This window comes from Aethalodelphis obliquidens, unplaced genomic scaffold, assembly GCF_003676395.1.
Source record: "Aethalodelphis obliquidens isolate GAN/ISIS:26980383/991018 unplaced genomic scaffold, ASM367639v1 scaffold1, whole genome shotgun sequence".
Lineage (NCBI taxonomy): Eukaryota > Metazoa > Chordata > Mammalia > Artiodactyla > Delphinidae > Aethalodelphis > Aethalodelphis obliquidens.
This window is the reverse complement of record NW_020837945.1, coordinates 5,570,935-5,593,750: the sequence shown is the minus strand read 5'-3', so window position 1 is coordinate 5,593,750 and position 22,816 is coordinate 5,570,935. Positions and strand designations below refer to the sequence as shown.

Sequence of the window (22,816 nt, the reverse complement as noted above, 5' to 3'; positions counted from 1 at the left end):
ATTCCGGCACCCAGGGCGCACAATTTAAGGAGGCGCTGATTCTCGGGTTTGAGCAAGTGCAGCGTCAGCATGTGCATGGACCTGAGAGTGAGTGCCTCCTTAAATCTTGCACCTGCCCTGCGGTCACCACTTCTTACTTTCTCCTCCAAACTCAGGAAGTAGCTTCTGTGGATCCAACAGGTCGGGTTTCAAACAGTAGGTCACCCAAATATTCCCAGGTCCCACCAGGGCATCTGCATCCCAGGGTGGCTGCGAGGCAGAGATGGTGGGACTCCACCCCGGAGCAGTCACCGTGGGCCATTCCCAGGCAGTAAGGACAATCAGGAAAGTACAGGGAATGGGGAGAGAATTAAGATTTGCCATGATTGTTGGGGTACAGAGCTGGGGGTGCCCACTGGCAACAGAAAGCCTGGACAAGGAGGGCATGGAGGTGGCCTGAAAACCCCCTGGGGCGTGAAGTGAGGGAGGAAGGAGCCTTGGAGGAGGAAGTTGAAGGGAGATGCTACTGAGGTGATGGAGGTGATGGAAGCCAATGCAGGAGAGTCAGAGATAGGGCTGTGACTAGCATTGATTCCAAGAGCAGCTGCTGATTGAATGTCTGTGTTCTGGGTGAAAGGTGAGGCCCGTGGGGCATCTGAGGATCATATAGCTGTACCCAGGTCCTCCTTTATTTATCTATATGAGCTATTCCATAGTCACCACTAGGGTATGTTTGTATTTCCGGTAGGTCCTCGGCACGTGAGAAGTTACTGTTATCCTTCGGAGGATCTGCCATGAGAAGGCATCGTTGTTACCACTCTGAGGCTCCTGTGCTTGAATCTGGCCCAGCTGAAGCCGGCAAGTTGCAGGAAGGACCAAGGAGACAGGCAGTCACACGCCTCTCAGTTCTGTGCATCAGCCACATTCTCATCTGTGACGTCTGCCTTGTGAAAATCAAGGGCCCACTCGGATGCTTCTCAGGGTCTTAGGAGTCCAGACCTGGGCAAAAGGATCTTCACAGCCAGGTTGGACGGGCAGATTCCAGGGTCAAAGCCATTTTCCTCCTGGCTCTTGTGAGGCTATGACACCCAATAGGCAAAGCTGGGGGAGCTGCTCTCCTCTGAGGTCCCAGCGTGACTCTCCAGGTCCATGACCCCACTAGAGGATGAGTTTCTGGGGTGCAAGCAGGCTGGCAGGTTTGGGGCTGGAGGAGGAGTGGGGCATGTTCAACTCTGAAGGCTGAGACTGTGCTACAGAGGATGAGGAAATGGCAGCTCCTGAGAAAACCAGGAGGGGTGTGGAACGGCCGGCACCGGCATTTTCAGAACTGGTCTTCCTTTGAAAAAAAAATCCCTTCTGTTCACCCACATTGAAAGTGCATTTTCCACATGTCTAAATCCTGTACCCCTTGAAATTATGTTCAATGGCAAACCTGTGATGATCCGTGTGCCTCTGACTTTGACTATTTTGTCATCTGTGGTTTCCTTCCCTCCCTGGCAGGACTTGGAGATGTGACCGAGCCCGCCTTCTTCCTTTGCTCCACTAGGTGGCCCTGGGAGCCCTCAGATATCTGCCAGGCGTTCAGACAGGTGAATGAATCTCATTGGTTCATGGGAGGCATGATGCCACTGGGCAGCCCTTTTTAAGAGAAAAGCCAGGACCGGGGAGCTGCGACCCCTGAGCAGTGCTCTCCGTGTGGCTGGTAGAGATATCGGAGCTGCTGTTACAGCATCATGAGTGAGGTGAGTGGGGCTTTGACTCCTGGAGGGAAACCTGGGGGTGAGAAGGGGCTCAGTTAGGCTCAGAAAATGTAGAACACTTCGACCCTGGACCCATTTGCTTGGGAGACTGACTCTGTTCATATGTGGGTTTGCATGGCAAGTGCAGACATTGGTTAAGTTTGCAACTTTTAAAAATTCACCTTAGGTAGAGAAAGGGATTCATTGTTTTGCTTGTGATTTAATTGTGACTTTGGAAAGTGCTTTGGGGTCTAGACCTCAGGAGAGAAAGCTGAGTGTTTTTAGTCCCTTGTGAAGATTTGCACTCTTGCAGCGTGTGTGTCTTCACGTGTTTTCCTTGGTGGGTACCTGTCAGAATGTGAGCAGGCAGGCCAGCTGGCGAAAGTCAGCCTCAGAAGAGAAGTGAGGGAAGGATTGCATTGCACGGCCATGTGGAAGCATTGCCTGTACAAACTACATCTGCAGTTAATCAGAGTAAAACCAGTAGAGAAATGCAAATTGTATGAACCACAAAAAATCTGCGCGTATGGCCGTGTGGGTCTAAGACGGGAGAAACTCTGGCTCCAATCTTCAATTGAAAGTCACTGCTCTGTATCTGTTTATCCAGAAGAGTTTGTTGGGGCAAACTGACAGCTCATTGTATTTTTTAAAAGATCCTATTCTCTGTCTTTCTTTCCAAAAAGGCAGTTTTGGGGTTGTACACCAACACCTTCTAATTCCACTTGGTAGCTGAGATAAATCCACTTTCATATCGTTTTGGCCAGCACTTAAATCATTATTTTAAAAAATCTTTTATTTTGCCTTTTTTTTTTTGACAGATGGGTGATCCTCTTTTTTTTTGAAATCTACAGTAAAATTAACAACTTCAGAAATAAAATGCCTCTTCCCTGCTTTCATCTCTCTGATGGGTGACTTTTGATATAAACATGACATGAAGACGGAGCAGGCAAAGCGTTATAAAATTTAGGAACAGGGTTTGGGCTGGAGCCAAGGGATCGGGCAAGAAAGAGTGTGAGCGTGGATGGAGGATGGGGAGGCAGAAACCTTCCAGCAGCAGCAAACCTTCCACCACAGCAGCTCCTGTTTGCCCAGTGTCCCCAGTACCAAGCATCCAGTAACCTTATTTGAACTTCCCCACGAGCCTGTGAAGTAGGTGCTATTATGATTCCCAATTGATGGATGAGGAAACTGAGGTTCAGAGAAGTTCAAGGTCAGCTGGCTCAAAGCCACCAGCTAGTGAAGGGCAGATCCAGGACGTGGGTGGGTCTTGATGTCCAAATTGCGTATGGAATTTTCTGATCCGTAGGAACAATGCATGCCAGAGAAAGCGAAAGAGGTGGAGAGTGGGGAGCTGAGGCCAGGAAGCTGGGGCTCTGAAACAGAGACAGGGCAATGAGAGCCAGGCCTTCTTTTCCTGAACGCTCAGGTGAGGGGCTTTCTGTAGACTGGACAGAGATTTCAGTATATTCTCTGTTTGCATCGGCTCACCATACTTGCAAGTAGAAGGGATGGCCGTGTGGGGTAGGTTTTTTTATACAACTTAATAGTTTCAGATAGAAGAAGGGCTTAGAAGCCTGTGTAGCCCAGGGGGCTCCCCCTCTTCGATCAAGTTAGCTAAAGGGGACTCTTCGGGAGTGGGGATCCCCCCGTTGGCTCTCCCCTCTGGCTGTCACCCATCTTCAGCAGAGGCTCCTTGTCCCATGCCACACTCATGAGCTTTCGAGAATGCCTCAGCTTGGCAGTGTCACTTAACTGTGGGTCCCCAGGGAGACAGCAAACTTCCCAGAGCTCACCCATCATGAGGATCACAACCTCGTTTCTGCTGAACATGTAATTAGGGCAGCTCTGCAGCCGCAGCCCCGCCCCCCAGCATTCCGTCAGAGGCCTTTGCGGGCTCTTCCAAGAACTCTGCCCTCTTCCTTAAATGTTGATAAAATCCCACAACATGAACATCTCACACCTTTGCCCCCCTTTGCTTCCCTTCCAGCTCTCTCCGCCTTTCTCCCTCCTGCACCCATCCCCCCCCCCAAGTCACGTGCAGCCCCCGTGACCAGGTCTGCAGCTCATCTCCAAGTTTCTGGGAGCGTGCCCCTCGGAGGGCAGGAATTTGTCCCTTGACTCAAACTTAAATCTGCTTAAAACATTTAATAAAGTTGAACAGAAGCTCCTTTTCCGGGTAGAGGACGGGATCTCTCCCCCCTTCCCCCTAAGCTTTTCTTTAGTTGGATGACTTCCATGTGACTTCTAATTTTAATAATTCTCAGGCGGGGATGGATTTCAGATGATCGTTTACTTACCCCAGAGGGCCAAAGCAATGGATTTTTTCAGACTTTCCCCTGACCTCAGGATTTATTTGGGTCTGATGGGCACAGAGTTGCTGCTCCAGCTGTCAGGGTATAGTGCCCGCTGCAGAAATTCCCTAGCTCACAGCTGGGCTGGGAGGAGAGGTCCCGAAAGGGCCACAGGCTCCCTGGGGTGAGCTCTCTCTTTGAGTTCTTGCAGCCTTTGGTGGGGGGACTGAGCCTGGAGCTGGTTTTAAACTGGGTGACTTTACGACCACACATCTTTTTCCCCTTTGACAACGCTTTTTAGGGGTAAGTGGCATGTGATTGAAAAGAGCAGCTCAAGTATAGCAAGGAAAGTAAAGTCCAAATCTAGGGTAACGTGAGAGAGTGGAGGTGGTTTGCAGGGGTGTCTAACTGGCATTTCAGTATTAAAGTGTGTCAGATGCGCCTGGAACAATCTATGAAATGAGCTGGAAGACAATTTAGCCGGGATCAGGATACAGGCTTCGGTACGTTCACTGGATCAAAAATCCTAAACACCAAGGTTGAAGTTTACAAAATGTGTTCTCACCTCTTCCCTGCCCAAGAAAGAGAAAGGCTCCTTTTTTTTAGTGACCTAATAATACCATTTGAAAAAAAGTTCCACCAACAATGACAATCAGTTCCATCTTCTCATTCAGGTGTCTGTTTTTAAGTTGCTTTTTAAAAGAACTTATTTAGGAGAGCCAGGAGCAAGATATTAATGCATAAAGGCACACATTTGGAGAGTGGATTTAAAAAATGACACACACCATCGCCCTGTTTGTGAGAGGATGGGGGAGTTCCCGGTTGCATAATGCATCCGTTGACAGCTGTGAATTAGACTTGAGACTCCTTTGGGAAAGCGCTCTCCTGACGCTTCCCTGTTGCTGTCCACAGTCTCTTTTCTTGCATCGGCTTGGATGGGATGTTGCAATTTGGTGCCAGGTTTCTGGGCCTTTCTCGCATCCAGACATTGGCCACGACAAAAGGACCACACCTGTCAAGGCATGGTTTGAACACACCGAGGAATTTTGTGGGTCAAATCTTTAGACCCACATGTGTATCCTTAGCACAGAATCAGAAGCTACTTGCCTGATACATTAAATCTCTAAAGCAAGAAGAAAGCAGTGAACAGTGTTGCTCTGGACAGAGATTGCAAGGGAAAGCTATGCCCACTTATATTGGGGGGCGGGGGATGGAAAAGACTTGATTTTTTTCCCGGAAGTAGCCATTGGTTTAAAAATCACGTATGACACGGGTTTAGGGCTCATCTACTCAGCTCTCAGGGTAACCCTTTGGTGAGAGAAATAGTAAGATGAAACAGGCCTAAAATGAAAATTAGTATAGTTGTGTGCTTCCTATGATGTAATAGTGAACTGAAACAGATGCTGACGGGTGAGTAATAGGTTTGCAAGGAACAGTATAATTTAGACCAGTTAAGCACGGATTCTGAGGGTAACTGTGCACAGTGTAGATTTTGCAACTGGCCCCAAAGGCTTAGCAAGAGAAGGTCAAATGAAAATGCAATTCCTTATGTAATTTTAACCTCATTTGGGGATATGCCTGAGAGGAGATATAGGAAGATCCAGCAAAATCCATATGGTTTTGCTGGATCACACATCGATAGATGCTCTCTCTACTCTAATTGGGAACAATAGGTCTAGAAAGACACCAATTGCAACTTGGGTTCGAGTTTCAACATTTCCTAAGTGGGAAGAGGCCACAGTGAAGCAAGAAAATGTGTTTGCTGGGCTGGTGATGGTAATGGATTATTATAAGATTGATTTCCCCCATCCTGCATTTCATTAACGAATGCTGTGGGATTAAGTCTCACCGTTTTTCTCTTTTGAATTCTAAGAGTGACAGAATGCAAGATGTATTTTTTTTTAGAGAGAAAAATTGAATAAATGACTCACAATTGATTTTATTAGGGGTTTAGTAGAATAGTGTGATCAAGATGAAGAGGAAACATGAGCTTTTGTAATGGGAAGTGCCTCGAATTTATGATGAACACATTCTCTGCATTATTTTTTAAAATTCTAATTTCTGCTCTCAGTGCTTTATCAGAGGTGTTGTCATAGGTGGAAAGAATTCACAATTTGTTTGGGGTCTTTCTGTTCTTGGTCCACTGGGCACTCTGAACTATTTGAACACCTGAATGGTATCATGAACCCAAGCCTGGGGCTTTCCATTAATTTAGAATGACTTTCCAGAAAGGGCTTCATAGAGGGGGAAAAGAAAGATTTTATGGGATGCATATGCACAGGTATATATTATATTTGATTGATATTTTTATAAAACACTGCAGTAAAGATCACGCTGTTAAAGTATTATCTTGATTTGTCTGGGCTGCTGTAACAAAGTACCACAGACTGAGTGACTTATAAACAATAGAAATTTATTGCTCACGGTTCTGGAGGCTGGCCGTCTGATACCAGGGTGTCAGCATCCTTGGGTGAAGGATCTCTTCCGGTTGCAGACTTCCCACTGTATCCTCACCTGGTGGAAGGGGTGAAGGAGCCTTCTGGGGTCTCTTTTATAAAGGCACTAATCCCATCCATGAGGGCTCCACCCTCATGACTTAATCACCTCCCAAAGACCCCACCTCCTAATGCCATCACCTTTGGGTGTTAGGATTTCAGCATGTGAATTTTGGGGGACACAAACATCCAGACCATAGCAAGTATTATGGGTTGCATTTTATTTATTAGAATTATCCTACCTAGACTTTGAACTTCCTGAGTCATCCACAGACCTGGCTCCTGGCTTGGCACTTTGTAATGTTCAGTAGATTAATCTACTGGATGAATCAGTAGATTTCAGGTTGTGGATTTATCAGTTACTGTGACCAACAGACCAGCACCCTCTTCTCTAAATGTTGAGATTTGTGGTCCAGGTGAGTTTGGAGAGCAAAAAATTCTCTCTTTTGTTGTTTATGGGTTTGAAACCTGTGTTTGCCATTTAAATCCTTTTAAATTGGAAATGGGTGCATTGTTATACATGCAAAATAAATACCTTCACGGCAGGCAAAGAAAAGGAGAAAAACTTAGAAGAATCTCAATAGAAAGAACTCTTGACATTTGGGAAAATGTCAAGGAAAATAGGGAGCTGAGGGAGGGATGGAGAATTCTAATATCCTTCAGTTTGGGGTTATTCTACATTGAGATTATTTTGATTCAGACAAGTTCTGTGAAATTCAAACAAAAAGGGGTGGTAACCTGAGGGGCAGAACCCGTGACTACCTTGAAAAATGGCTGATGTATTGAAATAGAAAACCAATTTGACTGGGATTAGAGGCGAATAAGAACTAGTCCAAACTGATCTTTAGCAAGTTAGCTCCATATGCCCAATCGTCATCAGCCAAACTGTGAATTCTGGAGTATTGTTGCAGGCGCAATATATCTAGCATACAGGAGGCAAGTTGCATATTTAAATATTTTAATTAATACTTAAAAATGAAGCACCAATGTTAGTACTAATTAAAACAAATATTTTAATTATAGGTGCATATTTAAATATTTCAAATTAATTTATATTTGAAATAGGAATACAGGACAATTCATATGCTAAAAGACATCAATTCATATTTGTCCTCCTGGGAAGTAGGACATTGAATTGTGCATCCAGGCTGCTGTGCAGTCTCGTGGGGTCTGTCTCCACTCTTTTATTGTCCCCAGGCACAAACTACTTACCGTTCTTCCAGTCTTTGGAATGAAGTGAGGTATAAATAAGGAATGGGGAAACATTTTCCATTCGATTTGGTACAGGTGCCCTTTGGGTACAGATAGGAGAATGTTCTATAGCTCATTGCTTTGTGTCATAGGCCAAGCAAGCTTGCCACATCTGGCAACGGCCCAAACCCATAAATCCAACATCCATTTCTGGGCTGTTTTACATGAACCATTCAGTATAAGTTACATATTCCAGGCATCAATCTGCTTGAATATTGTTTGTGCCTTGCAAATAGCCCTAAATTTATGCTTCAGAATCTCACTAAATGACTTCTTGTTCCATATCTGAAAGGGAAATGCTTGGCCATATTTATAACATTGCCAGTGGAAAAGTCAAGCACCCACTAAATGCCATTATTTTATATTTTACTCTTAATCTGCCACTTTTTAAATAAAAGGAAGACAAATTAGAATCATAAAGCAAGAAGGTAATCATCCACACATTGAAAACGCTCCTGCAGGACATCTAAAGGGAAGAAGCCCCAAAGTGTGAACTGCCCCACTCAAATAGGGCAATTTTCATATCATGATGGAGCTATAAGGAAGAACAGGGAGTCCTTTGCTCTGGGAGGTTTCAGCCTCCAGTTTGAGGACACTGGTGGATTTCCTAAGACTGAAATATCTCAAGTCATCCATATTGCAGTCCTTCATCAAATGGCCTGGAATGTCTTTTGAATGTTAGTTTTCAGATACTTGCTTATGGAGATTTGATAACTGAGTTTCTTTCTGGATTGACGTGAGATTACACTTTGCTGGCTATTACGATCCAAAACTGTTGTGGAGTGGCACGGTGAAAGAAATGGTCATCTGTCCCCATAACACTGCACTTGTATCGTGGCCAAGGTTCTAGCAAAGTGACTAGTTATTTTAATTTTATACGATGCATGAGAAGAGGACCCCAGAGACTGACAATACTCATTAACATTGGTCTTAACCAAACAAGAGAGTAAAAATATAGCGAGGAAATACGTTCTTTCTTTTTCCCAAGATCTTTTTGAAATTTTTTTTTTAGCCAATACACTTTTCTGTCAGTCATGTGGTTAAATTCCAATATTTAAAAACTAATTAAGAAATTACACTTGTTTTAAAGATTAAGATTCCTTTTTTTTTTTTCGGTACGCGGGCCTCTCACTGTTGTGGCCTCTCCCGTTGCGGAGCACAGTCTCTGGACGCGCAGGCTCAGCGGCCATGGCTCACGGGCCCAGCTGCTCTGTGGCACGTGGGATCTTCCCGGACCGGGGCATGAACCCATGTCCCCTGCATCGGCAGGCGGACTCTCAACCACTGTGCCACCAGGGAAGCCCTAAGATTCTTACATAAATAATTTCCTTACTAAGTATTATCCACTGTTTCCTCAGGGGTTGTTAGAAAAATATCACTTTATTTTCTTGAGCCTGGCAAAATGGATAATTGTGCCTAGGCTTTTCTTTTCCACATTTCCGCACGCTTGTTTGATGTGCAGAAGAATCCCTGAGGCCGTGAAGTGGTCAAATTCTGAGCCTGAGAGCATCCACTGTGATGGTCTCCTCATTTGGGAGGGTTGAGAGGTCATCAGTAGACACAGGTGTTGACACAAACCTGCCCACGTTCAAGGTGGCAGAGTGTGTTGAACCCTCTATAAAGATCCTCTCTCTTCATGAGTCTCAAAGAGCTGTAGATGGAGATGCAACAAGCAAAACTTCAAACTATTATGCCATGGGAACACATCCCTGAAACAATTCAAGGTGGTTTGAAATGATTCTGGTCTCTCCCTAGTGAAACCATCGCTATCCTGCCCCTTGCTTTCTTTGATTTTTCACCATTAGCTGTGGTAATTCTAATAATAAACATCCACAAGTACTTAAAAACTAACATTCAAAGCTTATCAGCTTTTGGGGAACCATTTCCTCAGTCATCCTGCAGATCCGTGACAGAGCAATGGAATGGTGTACACAGTGACCGTGGGTATCAATTCTCAAGAAGAGTGAACCCTCTCAGGGAAAAAATTGGAGCATGCGTGCACAATAATTTTTTATTAACTTATTTTAAAATTATTTATTCATGCTAATGTGCTCATCTCTTAAGTGCAGTTATGAAACATACCAAAAATAAGCATTGAAAAGAATGACAGAATGATGAAATAAGCTATACTTTAGATATCTTGCTAATTGTGATGGCTTTATTAATCTTAGTCAAAATTTCAAGGCACCGTATATACTTGTGAGAGATAATTGGTGATGGAAAACGTGGAAATCTATAGTTCAAATAGTCTTGGTAACTAATAGTCTTGGTAACTGCACTTCTTTTTTTTTAAAAAATAATTATTTATTTATTTTATTTTGTTTATTTTTGGCTGTGTTGGGTCTTTGTTGCTGTGCGCGGTCTTTCTCTAGTTGCGACGAGCAGGGGCTACTCTTCATTGTGGTGCACGGACTTCTCATTGCGGTGGCTTCTCGTTGCGGAGCACGTGCTCTAGTAGATGTGGCACATGGGCTCATTAGTTGTGGCTCATGGGCTCTAGAGCACAGGCTCAGTAGTTGTGGCACACAGGCTTAGTTGCTCTGCGGCATGTGGGATCTTCCTGGACCAGGGCTCAAACCCTTGTCTCCTGCATTGGCAGGCGGATTCTTAACCACTGCGCCACCAGGGAAGCCCTGCGCTTCTTTTTGAGCTGAATTTGTTGAGTGTGATTTTTAAGCTTGTATTGGCACTTGTGAAGATATTCTAATAGGAGAAGTGTTAGGTAGCATTTCCATTGTTTCCCTGTTGCTTTTGCTGGAAGTATTAATATCTGTGAAAATTTTATGCAGGAATTTTTTTATTCCTGTAAAAAACAGAAAATTTACCATCTTTCTCATTTTTAAGTGTGTACTTCAATCGTATGGTTTATTTACTTCGTTGTGAAACAGATCTCCAGAATTTTTCATCTTGTAAAACTGAAATTCTACCCATTAAACAACTCCCTGTTCTCCTTGCTCTATCCTCTGTTAACCACCTTTCTATTTTCTGTCTCTATGAATTTGACTACTTTAAGTACCTCATATAAGTGGAATTATACAATATTTGTCTTTTTTTTTTTTTGTAACGGACTTGTATTACTTAGCTTCACGTCCTCAAGGTTCATCCATGTTGTAGCATGTGACTATGCAGGAATTTTTTAAAGCCACTTACCTACTGTGGTGCGATTAGGTTGGTTAAATGTAGGTGTATAAATATAAATCCTCTTACTGGAGCACAAGGAACTGCAGTGCAGCATGTGGTGATATTCCAAGAGCAACTTAAGAGTGAGGGAGTCATAGAAATCAAAGTCATGGTTACCAAAGGGGAAAGTGGTGGGAGGAGGATTAATGGATACATACCACTATATATAAAAGAGATAAGCAACAAGGTCCAACTGTATAGCACAGGGAACTATATTCAGTATCTTGTAAAAACCTATAATGGAAAAGAATCTGAAATAGTATATATATATATATATATTATATATAATATGTATATATAAAACTGAATCATTTTGCTGTACACCTGAAACTAACACAACATTGTAAATCACTATACTTCAATTAAAAAAAAAAGGGAAAAAAAGAGGGAGGGTGTTCTGGACAATCCTCAGTCGTAGGATTTCCACTGTTTCCCACCCACCAAATGATGATGTCGATATCAATCCAGATAATAGCTACTGGTAACATCTAATTTCTTTCTTACTGATCTTAGATCCTAAACTGATATACATAGACATTCTGAAATTCTCTTCACCACGCATAGTTGTAAGAGTTGAGCACCTTGCAGCCCCTGAGGTGCCATCCATTCTGCAGTCTGTGTCAGTGGTGCCCTCTGAAGTTGTGCAGTGCACAACCTGTGCAGCTGAACGTGGTGGCCCTGCCCCTTCCTGGGGCGCAGCTGGCCTGCTTAAAGACCATTGACCCAGAGAAAGAAGGTTGTTTCTACCGTCCTGCTTAGAATTAAAGGAGGCCCTATTGTCATTTCATTCCAGGTAGTCATTTAAAATAGGGAACTGAGTGCCCCAAGGCTAATCCTGTTCAAAATCACAGAGATTCTTGAGCAAAAGTCAGGCTAGGTTTCACTTACACATTTCCTATCCTATTAAATTTCTCATTTTCTGACATATCCTGGATACAGCCCAATTTCTTTTGTACCTGTCCCAATTCCATTTAGGACTTGGACATGAAACATATTAAAACTAATATTGTCCTGGATTATTTTTTTCCGAGTCAAAAAAGAACAACCACAGAAATCTTGACAAAGTTATTCTTTCCTTCACCAGGGCTTCCACTTTGTTTCTAGAGGTTCACGTATCCAAGCCGACCCCCTCACCCTCCCACCCCAATCACACCTGAAGTTGGTAAATGTCAGTATTGCTACTCTTGTACAATATCTCGTAAAGATCTCTGTTCACAAAGTTTCCTTCTGCACCGTCCAGCAGAGTTTCCTTGACTTTGAGTTTACACCAGTGGCCTTCATTCCTTGCCTTACCCTCCTTGGCTCTGTTTGAAAGTGCAAGACCATTCTAAACCCCCAAAATCAAACTCTTAGAAAATGTTTGCTCAGGCAACAGAGTCCTTTTCTATGGCAAAACCATTGCACGTACAGGCAGACCTTGGAGATATTTTGGGTTCAGTTCCAGACCACTGGAACTGAAATAAAGTGAATATCTCAATAAAGGGACTCACGCACATGTTTTTGTTTCCCAGTGCGTACGAAATTTACATTTACACTGCACTGTAGTCTATTATTAAGTGTGCAATAGCATTATGTCTAAGAAAAAGTACCTACCTTAATTAAAAATGCTGTATTGCTGAAAAGATGCTATCATCTGAGCCTTCAGTGAGTCATACTCATTTTGCACAGGCACATCAAAGATGACTGATCAGAGATCACCATAACAAATATAATAACGAAAAAGTTTGAAACATTGTGAGAATTACCAAAATGTGACAGAGACACAAGGTGAGTAAATGCTTTTGGAAAAATGGCGCCAGTAGAGTTGCTTGACACACTGTTGCCACAAACCTTCAATTTGTAAAAAATGCAATATTTGCAAAGTGCAGTAAAACGAGATATGCCTGTTATTGGTATTTACTTACCCTCTCAAATTTGTTTGCCTTCTAGATTATGAACATTTAAAAGACAGAGACTGTGTCTTTGACACTCTTTCATCTCCCCAGCACATACCATTCAACCCACATTGATGGAGAATCCATTATATGTCGGACATTGTGCTGGGTGAACGGACCCCTCCCCTCAAAGAGCTTATAGGCTACTGGGGGAGACAGAGTTCACATAAAATTAACTGGACGACAGGGTCCATACAGGGTACGGGGCTACTCATTGTATAGACCAAGTGCCAGGGAAGCATTGGTTAACATCATTGTGCAGACCTGGAAAGGGGAAGAAGGATGTGACCTGCAAAACCTTCCCAAAGAGTCAATGCTTACAAAAGTAGGGGCTCAGTACGTGTTGGCTGAAGAATAACCACCATAACTAATGGTTAATCTTAAAAGTCATCTATGTTAGAACCTCACGCGGATTTAGCAATCTTCAGGTCCAATGAATGGATACACGTCTATTAGGATACTATTCAGTTATCCCTTGGTATCCTAGGGGGATTGGTTGGTTCCAGGACCACCCTGCCCACGGATGGATACCAATCCAAAGATGCTCAAGTCCCTTATATAAAATGGCATAATATTTGCATGTAACCTACACACATCCTCCCATATACTTTAAATCATCTCCAGATTACTTATAATGCCTAATACAATGTAAATTATGTCAATAGTTGTAAATACAATGTAAGTGCTAAGTAAATAGTTGCTAGCATGCAGCAAATTCAAGTTTTGCTTTTTGGAACTTTCTGGAATTTTTAAAAAATATTTTAAATCTGCAGTTGCTTGAATCTCAGATTCAGAACTGTCGGATACGGAGGGCTGACAGTAGTTGATTTCTAACTCCTGCTTAGTGATGTAAATTGCTTTAAACATGCTGGACATTTTCTTCATCCTTATTAATGAATAGTTGGGTTCTACTGACTTGTCATATCTTTCTTTAAAAGTGTTAAGTGAAAATAAATCTGTTCAGTACTTTGGAAGCAGATTACATGAGGACAGTCAATACGATTTTTGGAATTGTGCATATTGTGTTATTTTAAAAGTTCCATATTCTGATTGTGAGAAATGCCTAAGTGAATTTAGATATGCCTGTAATCTATCTTCTGTGAGGGTATTAACATTTGTCCATGGCAGAATATCATTGCACGCTTTGTATCTCAGAGCCCCGGGGGGCTTCTTACTCATTATTATTACTTTCTTGTCTTTGGAGTTCATTCAGGGCGTGGGCTCATCCCTGTATTTATAGCTCAGTTCTCACATATGCATAAGTCCTGTTCAAAATACCAAGATAATACAGTGTCACATCACAAATATTATTTCTGGCAATGTTCTCTACCTCCAAAATGTGGGCCATTTTACTTCCTCTTGATGTCGTCTTAAAATAGATGTAGCCATTTGTCAATCTGTACTTCCACCAAATACCTCTTGCAAGTTCACTGTTATTTTTTCATCTAGATTTTGTCTTTCCCAACTTCAGAGCAGATTCAGTTCATTTGCGGGGCACTGTTTTGTGAATTTCCACATCACCCTTTTTATGCTGAGTTCTTGCTGAGAGCCAGATTTGACTGAAATGCATGCAAGAGCTTCCCCACAGTTGAATTTTGGATGAGGATTTGGAATTCTCACCTGACACAAATATATATGCCGTGTGATATAACTGTAGGGTCACAAGCAGGGGCCTCAGGGGACCTTGCTCTGCTCCTGTGTCCCTTCAGTATTACAACAAGGAAGCAGGACAGGGGCTGAAGAGTAGAGCAGATTCCCATCAGAAACGAGGCCACTTAAAAACAAGCCACAGCTCTGTCATCTTTTGCTCCAGTCCACCTCTACCATAAACCTCTTTCCAGGTGACAGGAGCTCAGAGCTGGGCAGTCTAAGTGAGCCTGTCACTGGGTGGTGGGGAGAAGACCAGTGACACGATTTGGGGGGGCAGTGAAAAATAGAAATGTGGTGCTCCATGTTGAACATGATGAAGAATTTCGAGAACGTGATGCCAAGTGTGGGCCCTTTAAGTGAGGGACCCTGTAAGGGACTGCAAGTGTCACAGGGCCACAGGGCTGGCCCTGTGAGGTGGGGGAAGGAAGGGAGGTGTGGAAATGGGGGCTGCTGATTGCCTTTTAGTGAAAAAAACAAAACTAAAAATAGAACTACTATATGATCCAGCAACCCACTACTGGGCATATACCCTGAGAAAACCATAATTTGAAAAGAGTCACGTACCAAAATGTTCATTGCAGCTCTATTTACAATAGCCAGGACATGGAAGCAACCTAAGTGTCCATCGACAGATGAATGGATAAAGAAGATGTGGCACATATATACAATGGAATATTACTCAGCCATAAAAGGAAATGAAACTGAGTCATTTGTAGTGAGGTGGATGGGCCTAGAGTCTGTCAAATAGAGTGAAGTAAGTCAGAAAGAGAAAAACAAATACCGTATGCTAACACATATATATGGAATCTAAGAAAAAAAAAGTTCTGAAGAACCTAGGGGCAGGACAGGAATAAAGACACAGACATAGAGAATGGACTCGAGGACATGGGGAGGGGGAAGCTGGGACGAAGTGAGAGAGTGGCATGGACTTACAAATACTACCAAATGTAAAATAGATAGCTAGTGGGAAGCAGCCGCATAGCACAGGGAGATCAGCTCAGTGCTTTATGACCACCTAGAGGGTGGGATAGGGAGGGTGGGAGGGAGACGCAGGAAGGAGGATATACGGGGATATATGTATATGTATAGCTGATTCACTTTGTTACAAAGCAGAAACTAACACATCATTGTAAAGCAATTATACGCCAATAAAGATGTTAAAAAAAAAACAAATCAGAGAGACAGAGTGCTGCAACATAATTCCCTTATCTCTTTGCCGTGCTTGGAGCTTTTTATATATGGTTTTCCCCTCTCCAAGTGGAAGCTTCCGGAATGGCCCACACCTGACCATGGAAGCAAGGTGGCTTGAGGGTCTTAGCTACAAATCAGATGCAGCTTTCATGCCAGCTTGGAGGAACCCCACCCAGGGACATGCTTGAACAAGGAATCGATGATGCTGTCTGACCCCGTGGGACTGTCATGAGGTTGGAGCCATAAAACTGATTCAAAAACACTTGGAAAGCATATATTTTTTAAAGACCATATAAATGCTAAGCTATAACCTCAATGTGAAAAATTCCCCTGAGTCGGATTCCAAACGTCTTTACTGAGTGAGGTTGCTGGCTCTGAGGGGCCTGTTTCGTCCTGAGACTTTTCCTGCACTTAAGCCTTCCGTCCTCACCCTTTTCTCCTTGTGTGTGTGATGTCAGGGGACACAGAGGGCAGGTGTGTTATGCTTGTCCAATTAAGGGAACATTTTTGGGCTTGGGAAGTACAAAGCTCTAACCATAGTAAGAACCAGGTGGGCGGGTATGAGACAGGTTGGTGGCGTGAGCTTCCTTCATTTTTAACAGCCCCGTCCCTGGAAGGCAACCTTCAACTAAATTACAGCTGGGTTTTGTTTTCCAGCAAATTAAATTGTTCTGGATTTCGGAGGGATTTGAAAATAAAATTTGGAGCAATATTGCTTGTGAAGAAGGCAGAGACGTTAGACTGAGCTGGTCAGTGCTTCTGGGTGGGTGGGGCCTGTGTATGTTTTGTTTTAAGTGGAGAGAGTGCTAGAAGTTTCACCTCCCCAGGGGGCAGCTGATTCAATGGCCCATGTAGCTTTTTTCTTTTCTCATTTTATTTATTTATTTTTGAAGCACAGTTGATTTACAGTGTTGTGTTAGTTTCAGGTGTACAGCAAAGTGAGTCATTTATACAGACATATATATATATATATATTCTTTTTCAGATTCTTTTCCCTTACAGGTTATTACAAAATATAGAGTTCCCTGTGCTCTACGGAAGGTCCTTGTTGTTTATCTATTTTATATATAGTATAGCTTTTCTGCTGTCTTCTAATTTCTAATTCACTTCTTGAGCTGTGACAGCTGATTTAGGACAAAGCCTTCCCCTCTCTTCCAAAAGTATAAAACCTCAGACTTTTACCATGTTCTGAAGCTATTTTTGTTTTACTTGAGTGGGGAAAACATCCCTGGCTGCTTCTTTATTACCAAGAAAGAAAGACACTAGCTTCTGAAGCCTGGAACAGCCCCCTTTTGGAGAAGCCCACGGAGTAGCGAGTGGGGCTGGGTCAACGTCTGCGCTCCGTCACGACAAGTCAACGTACAGGGACCGAGCTTTGGCTTTTTCTTAGGACGAGTGTCCAGGCAAGAGTTTATGAAGCTAGTTGAACGTGTGAAAATAAACCGGGACCCCCAGACAGAGTGAATTACGGAGAGAGAGCTGTCTGCAGGGTCCTGGAGCCCTGTTCTAGCATCTTACAGATCCTTGGGGCTTCCAGAGATGGCCCAGGCAGGTTGAGTTGACTGTGGCTGTATGTGGACCCCCACGTCCTTTTATTCAAGCTCAGACTTGGGGAGAGTCTGCCGATTGGGTGAGAGGCACACACGATGTAAGGGGGTCACTAGGTCCTTCCAGCTTCCTTCCACCTTCCTTCTCTGGTCATCGTCTACCCTCCTCCTGCATCTTCTCTTTCTAGAAAGAAAATAAATCAGTGATTTATACCAAACACACAAATGCATCCACAGCAGAAACAGAGGCCCAGGGAACTTCAAGTGAAAGTAACAACAACTAACAGGCAGAGGCTGCATAGTTTATGAAAAAAAATGAACACGCAGACCAGTATTCTGTCTTTGGATTCTCATCATAGCCATGTGAAATACGTGCTTAATTTAATCGCATTTATTTTAATTCTCCACGAAGAAGAAACTGAGCAGGTGAAGAAGCAGCTGAATGAATTCACTTGTTCAGGGTCCTTCAGCCACATTTGAGAGCTGGGTTTCCTCGTTCCTCAAACTGCTGAGCCCCGTATGCCTCCGTTACCTTAACTTACTGCAAGTTGAATATGATGGAAAAGAAGGAGGCATTTGTCTTTCCATGCCTCTTTTACCATTACTTGGCAGTCTGACTTTTTTCTAGGGACCACATCTAGGTAATGTGACTATTTGTATCTCATTGAATTCTCACAACCTGATGAGGTCGGTGTATTGTTACGCCCATTTTATAGAAGCAGAAACTGAGGCTCAGAGAAGTTAAGTGTTGTGAGCAGGGTCACACAGCTGCTAAGTGACAGGGCTGGAGAGCCTGGACAGCCTGATTCCAGGGCTCTCTTTCTTTTCTTTTTTTTAAAGTCAGGTTTATTAAGGTATATTTTATATATAGTAAAATTACCCTTTTTAAAGTTGTACAGTGGATGAGTTTTGACATGTTTACAGTCTTACACTTGCGATATAGACTATCAGACTATATAGACTATCAGACTCCCAGAAGTTCTTTTGTTTCCCTTTGGAGTCAGTCCCCTGGCTCTACTCTTAGCCCCAGAACCCAGGTTCTTCAGTATCACACCTTAAATAAAAGTAAGCCCAACTGGTTATGCAAGGTGTTTACAGTGTCTAGAGAATAGCACGATCACATAGATGAAAATAATTTAAATCGTATATTGCAACAATTTCCAAATGGTGCTTTACAGTTGAGAGCTGATGTATTAGAAATGTAAAAAAAATGACCAGGGAGGGGTGACGATCCGGGTCCTTGTCAATCACTCCGGGGTCTCACAGAGCAGACAGGGTATGCTGTAAAGTAGGGGGTGCTCAGCTTCCGCACAGCAGCCTCAGCGCAGTCTCCATTTGGGTGTCTGTCCTGGCCCTTAAACTGACGCTCAGCATTGCTACCTGATCCCACTCGTGGGGCCTGGCTCTGGCCAGGCTTCTGTGACCACGCAGAAACCAGCGAGGAGCTTCCAGCCAGCAGGGCCCCTCTGCCGTCGCTCTGCCCTGCATCACTGTCTGCACCCGTGTGGCTGCATACAAGGACGTCCGTGATGCAGCTGGGAAAGCCCTGGCTCTGGGCTGATTCTGGGTCATGCCGTGTGGTTTAAAGAGAACACTTACCTTCTTTCGAGCCCAAGACAGCATCCTGCCTCCGTGCACTTCGGGGTTCAGGAGGGAATTCAGCCCCCTCCCACAGAATGGCACACCCATGGAGAGCAGGCACCCAAAGGGATGCGGAAGGAGGACGCCCCTGTGCTCTCTGGCACCAGGGTCCAGGGCACGTGGGGCAAGGCCAGTGCAGAGCTTTCTTCTATGTGCATCTAGAGTTCAGCCCAAGTGGAGGACTCTGTTCTCTGACGTGCTGCTTATTTGCATTATTCGTTTGCCAGGACTGCCGTAACAAATCCCACAGACCAGCTGCCTTAAACCATAGAAGTATATTCTCTCTTGGTCCTGGAGGCCATGAGTCCGAGGTCAAGGTATCAGCAGGGTTGGTTTTTGCTGAGGGCTGTGAAGGAGAATCTGCTCTGGGTTTCTGTCCTTGGCTTGTAGATGACATCTTCTCCCTTTGTCTCATCATACTGTCCTCCCTCTATGCATGTCTGTGTCCAAATTTCCCCTTTTTATAAGGACACCAGCCTATTGGATTAAGGCCTGTCTTAATGACCTCACTTTAACTTGATCACCTCTGTAAGGACCCGATCTCCCAATCAGGCCACTTTCTGAGGTCCTGGGGGTTAGGGCTCCAATTCTGGGGACACACAATTCAACAAATAACACTGCAAATGTGGTGGTGCCTTCCACCCAATTTCAAAGACCATTTGGAACCTTCCATGCCTTTCATTTTCAAGGAGAATTGACAGCAACACATGTCATCGTGACTCTTTGTTGAGCTAAGTTGAATAAATGAAGCAAAGTGATTTTATTGGCATATTTGAGGTATGTGGATTTGAAAATTTAGAGGTATTTACTGCAAATGAATTTAATAGGACATGAACTCATCCCACGATGAACTCATAGGACTCATCATCGCATCTATGAAATTAGAGGATCCCATACAGAAGCCGTTACATAGCAACTATTCTTTAAATTGCAACCTTTACCTGTTGTGAAATTGTATGGGTGGTATATGCCATTTTTATAAAACGGAGGCTATATTTATGTATGTCCACACAGAAAAAAATGGGAAGCAAATACTCTGGAATATTTCAAGGAAGATTACCTAGATTAACTCTGAATAGTTGGATTATAAGTAGTTTTTTGCTTTCCTCCTTGTGTGTTTATTTTCCAAAATTTTCTTTTCTTGGAAAAGAAGATGGGCACAGAGGAGATTTTTAAGGGTAGAAAATACTAATTTAAAATATATGGCTATAGGATAAAGTATAAAGCAAATTTCAATAAGGCAAACCACCAATCCCTAAAAATGAGGGATCTTTTTACCGTAAAGGTCAGGATGAAAATGCTAGAAGCTGAATACGGTATTTAAGGCGGAATTATTTGTCTTTCAGAGGTGAAAGCAGGGGGCGGAAGAATTAGGAGGAATAATGAAGGTTAATGCATTTGTCATGCAAGATCCTGTCATTTTCTTTTTAACCAACTTTTTGGCTTTCTTTGAAACCCCTGCAGCTGAAGTTCTCTTCTGAAATTGGTTTCTACACCTTTAGGGATTAAGTTAGTGGATTTTTTGAATACTCAGTTTTTGGAATGTTACCAGGAGAAATATAGATGATTTTAAAATACTGGTGGCAAGAAATTAAATCAATTCTGTCCTTATCACAAAATGCTGGCAGAAAAGACTCTTCTGCTCTTCAGACAGATTCAGGGCCTTTGATTTGGAAGGGGCCTTTCATGGTGTGCCTTTGAAGTCACTGAGAAGCCACTGGTTTAATGACTGTGGTGGCTCTGAGCACCGTCAGCTACCTGCTGGCTGACCCAGCTGTTTATCTTATTTCACTGCACGATCGCTGTGATTTCGCATCTGTGTCCATTTAAACTCTGATATTTCATCTAAGACACTCACGATTTTTCGTCAATAAGACATTATCTATAATGCCGTAGAAACACGCCTTAATATAATACCATAGGAACATGCCTTTTTTGTTTCTTTATAAACACAGTGATCAAAAAACACCTCAGAAGGGTGGGCTGAGATCTTTGGGGCTGGTTCTGCATCTTGTCATCTCTCCTGTGAAGGATATTGACCCTGGTAAGAATATGCGGTATCTGAGCCGTCACGGTCCCTGTGTCCCTTCTACGCCAGACACGGAGATAGGTGTTTTTCCTCTTATTTATGACCCATCTGAGGCTCTGCTTGTCACGATGCTGCCATTTCAGGGGCTCCAGGATCCCTGAACCCATTAGCAGTCTGAATATCAGGATGCAACAGCACAAAAGGAAAACAGTGCCACACAAAAATAACTTCAGAGGAAATGCATCATTGGGGGATAGACGGTGTGAAGTAGCACTTGCTAAACAAGAGCTTCCAAGCCACCCTGAGGATGGGATGGACTTTTCTTTCCCTCTTTTGCCAAATCTCTGCAACTCCTTGGTAGACAGAGTCCAGCAGGGGCCAGATGTTGGGGACAGAGGGGAAAAGGTTAAAAGATGCCTTGAAACATGTATTTTCCTTTCCCTTGATACAGAGATGCCATCCACTTGATATTGCCCAATAAATAGTGCCTCTACTGGAAAACTCCTTCACTGATGGACAGACGGGGAGAGCACACTTGCTGCATGTCAGGTCCCTACCTGTGACAGCAGGAGCCAGAAGTTAGCATCTTTCCTTCTCAGGAGGGAACAGAGACTCGATAAGGGATTTCCCCAGCCATGCCCAGCTGGTGGGGTCGCTGGGACTCATGGTCCTCCACAAGATGTGGAACCCCCCTTGCCCTCACCCACCCCAGTGTGAGTTGGGGACCCTTTTCCGTGCCCCTGATCTTGGTCATCTTTGGTCAAGCTCTTACCCACCATATGAGATGGTTGGTTTAGTCTCTGTCCCTCTAGGTTATGAGCCAAGCAAAGTCAGAGGACGTTCCCTTCTCCTGGGGACCCTCAGGGCCCGGCCCAGTGCCTGCCTCATAGAAGGAAAAGTAAATTGTTAGTCCAGGAGCGAGTCACCCCCGGGTTGCTTCCGGGCCTCTGTCTGACGCTAAATCCGTGACCTTCACTGCCCATGGTTTTGTGCATTGGTGAATGTACCTAATTTTGATAATCTGCTTTTGAAAAGAATCTTTCATTTCTCAGCCTGGGAGACACCAGAGTCCTCTAACTGGGGAATTTTCCTAATGCAGCCCCAGTGACAGGCTGACTCCAGGACTCTGAGAAGCCCATTCACTTCCCTCCCCTGATGGCTGGATAACAGGACTGAGAAGAAATGCCTCTGTGAGCCAAAGGCTTCTGTGGGTCCCTCTGTCCTTTGTCCCCTGTGGACCTGGCTCCATGAGGGTTGTCGTCTTTTCTCCAGTGTTGTCAAAGCAAATGCATGCCTAGGGAGAGCTCGTTCCAGAATTTTGTGGCACAATGGGCGAGTTGCTTGGGAAGATGGAGGAAGAAGGGGTGGAGACTTGGGGGGACCCTGGGGACCTTGGGGATGAACGGGGACCCTTACTGCTTCAGAAGGCACTTCGTTCCCCAACTCTAAGGGGCCTTTGGAACTGGTCACCCTCTAGTCACATTGCACCAAATTAAGCATCCAGCCAAGTTCTAGAGTGAAGACAGGTTTATCCACTTAATAGGTATAGATTCAGAAAATATTCTTGGACTGTCCGTTGTGCCCCAAATTTCACCTGCTGGAATTCATTTCATATTTCATTCTTTCCAACCTTCTAGAATGAAAAATAAATATCTTTTCATGGGAACTTGTGTCTTATCCTAAAGATGAAAACAATATATACTGGCTGAATGATTTCCCAAGTAGACATAATCTGTCCAGGGTTCTGAGTTTGCATTAATGAGGAAGCAGGTTTTTGTGATTCCGTGTCCTGTGCGACATATGACTGGCATACCCAGTTTTATGGGTATCAATGGCAAAGTATGAAAGATGAGACCCTCCATGGCAGTATTCTAGAAATCGTATAATAA

At 43.8% G+C, this 22,816-nt stretch overlaps 1 protein-coding gene across 1 annotated transcript in view; it reads left to right on the top strand.

Annotated features, from left to right (window-relative positions):
• Positions 1-1,659: 1,659 nt before the first annotated feature.
• Positions 1,660-22,816, top strand: part of PCP4 (Purkinje cell protein 4) — a 55,861-nt gene continuing 34,704 nt past the window's right edge. Inside the window, exon 1 of the mRNA XM_027123769.1 lies at positions 1,660-1,721. Coding sequence (XP_026979570.1) covers positions 1,713-1,721 — 9 coding nt within the window. The 5' untranslated portion in view covers positions 1,660-1,712. The remainder of the gene's footprint in view (positions 1,722-22,816) is intronic.